Here is a 2449-nt window from a genome sequence, read left to right as displayed (position 1 = left end):
CCGTACCTCTGTTCCCAGACGCGCAGTGGTTGACCAGACGTGTTACCACTACACTACCGGCACCCTTTCGGTTGCTGTAAGAGTGGTTAGTTCATTCATTCAGTCATTATGATTGCCGCGCGCGCGCCGCCGGACTGACGAGTCATGCAATGTGGACACAGTGATCGGACTAGCGGTTCGTGCGCGCGGCGACCGGACTGGCGACTCATGCAATGTGGGCACAGTGACCGGACTAGCGGTTCGTGCGCGCGCGGCCGGACTGACGAGTCATGCAATGTGGACACAGTGACCGGACTAGCGGCCTGCGCGCGCGTCCTGAGACCCATCGAGTATTTACACGGCACACGGCCTTAGCGTTCATGCCACACGAGCGAGCGACCGCATAGCGTGAGGAACCGGCCCCGCGGAAAGGCCGCGGGACCGCCGCCGGCCGAAAAGGCCGCGGTGGCGTTCATATACGGCCGCGAACATGTTCCCGTCCAGACGGCTGCCTCACCTTCCTTGTACGGGAAAATGTTTGGAAACGCCTCCTCGACACGACTGCCGAGGGTTTGACGTCCATCATGTTCTTCTTGCCCATGATGGCCTTCGCGAATGACGGCACTGAACTCTCCAGCATGTCGAAGTCGCTCCCTGGTCGTACCCTGGCCGGCAGAAGGGTCGCTCAGTCGGACGCACCAAACGCGCACAACGTGACTCCAGGACGCGGTCCGCAGCCACCGGAGATTGGGCGCTCGAGGTGCGCGCCGCGCCCACCTACCCAGTTTGAGGTTGTCTCCGCAGAGGATGGCGGCGCCGAGCCTCTCCATCAGCGGCGACACCACCGTCAGCTGCAGCAGGTCCAGCACGTACACCAGCCGGCTGGTGGCCACCTGCCGGTCACCGCGCACGCGCCGCCGTCAGCCCACGGTGGGACAGTCCGACCTGCCGCGGCCTCCACCCGTCAGAGCAGAGACCAGCGGCGGTCAACCGTGTACAGCGCAGTGCAATCTTACAATATGGTGTGCCACAACATGCGTGAAGAGGGTCTCACGTTAAGTCAGCACTCAAGAGGAGCGTAGAAGTCGTGATGCTGTCTAACTGTCTCGCCACCAGCCATGCGGTCCGGGTGGTGTGTAAGATTTGAGTGGCAGTCACGTGTGCGCGTGCTGCATCAGCCTCCCTTACATACTTGCGCATGGATGAAAATCTGCTGATTGGATTTCGTGTGAAATATACGAATATACTATGATATCCACAGCGGCCGGCTTGGGCTGACCACACGGCCACTGGCCACACAGCTGCCAGCAGCCACGGCGGCCGACTGACGCTCGCCACACGGCCACCGGCCACGCGCCCGTCGGCAGCCTCAGCGACCGACTGGGACTCGCCACACCGCTACCGGCCACGCGCCCGTCGGCAGCCTCGGCGACCGACTGGGACTCGCCACACCGCTACCGGCCAGACAGACGCCGGTAGCCACGGCGGCCGACTGAGGCTGTCCACATGGTCACCGGCCACACAGCCGCCGACAGCCTCGGCGACCGACTGGGACTCGCCACATGGCCACCGGCCACGCGCCCGTCGGCAGCCTCAGCGACCGACTGGGACTCGCCACACACGCTACCGGCCACACAGACGCCGGCAGCCACGGCGGCCGACTGAGGCTGTCCACACGGTCACCGGCCACACAGCCGTCGGCAGCCTCGGCGACCGACTGGGACTCGCCACACCGCTACCGGCCACGCGCCCGTCGGCAGCCTCAGCGACCGACTGGGACTCGCCACACCGCTACCGGCCACACAGCTGCCGGCAGCCACGGCGGCCGACTGACGCTCGCCACATAGCCGCCGACAGCCACGGCGGCCGACTGAGGTTCGCCACACGACCGCACCGATGACCTCCACCGACCATGTCAAGATGACCCCGGTGAACCCGAGATGACCCCCAGCCGACCCGTCGCCCGCGCGCACACCCGGCCGGCAGCGCGGTGTGGGCGGGGCGTCGGGACGCAGGCCGGCCGACGCAGCTCACCTGGAGCAGCGAGACCCTGTTCCAGTCTCGTACGGTGATTGGCTTCCACTCGGCGTCCAGTCCGAGCACGCCGTCGTACTGTCAACAGGTGGCAGCACCGTCAGTCGCAGCCCAGACCGGCAGGAGGCGGCATCGTCGGCGCAGCAGCAGACCGGCCGCATTTTCTGATCCCCCCCCCCGCACCCCACCCCGTCACTGTGTGCACAGCGTCTCGTCTGGCGGCGGTCAACGATAACTGGTAATCTTCATACCACCATCAGACAACGGTGCCAGAACTACCCGCCCCACAATCATCACGGCCGACTCTCGCCCTACCATTGCAACCGCCAAGGACTGGGGAGAGGGAGGAGGAAACCCCAGGCACTGTCCTGAGGTCACTGTAGTAGCTGTACTGAGCAGTCGGAACATATTAGCCTCAATAACTAGACACCGGGCA

At 65.0% G+C, this 2449-nt stretch overlaps 1 protein-coding gene across 1 annotated transcript; it reads right to left on the bottom strand.

The window, feature by feature from the left end:
* Nucleotides 1–643: 643 nt before the first annotated feature.
* LOC119107033 (uncharacterized) lies at nt 644–2091 on the bottom strand (the record flags this gene model as incomplete). Its single annotated transcript, XM_037230386.1, has 2 exons — nt 644–872; nt 2014–2091. Coding segments are annotated over 2 exons (307 nt in total), but the record flags the coding sequence as incomplete, so codon positions are not given.
* Between the last annotated feature and the right edge of the window lie 358 nt (nt 2092–2449).

The sequence above is a fragment of the Pollicipes pollicipes genome, unplaced genomic scaffold, assembly GCF_011947565.3.
Source record: "Pollicipes pollicipes isolate AB1234 unplaced genomic scaffold, Ppol_2.1 Scaffold_6642;HRSCAF=7872_pilon_pilon_pilon, whole genome shotgun sequence".
Lineage (NCBI taxonomy): Eukaryota > Metazoa > Arthropoda > Thecostraca > Pollicipedomorpha > Pollicipedidae > Pollicipes > Pollicipes pollicipes.
Note: the sequence above shows the minus strand (reverse complement) of the source record. Positions and strands in the feature narration are given on the sequence as shown.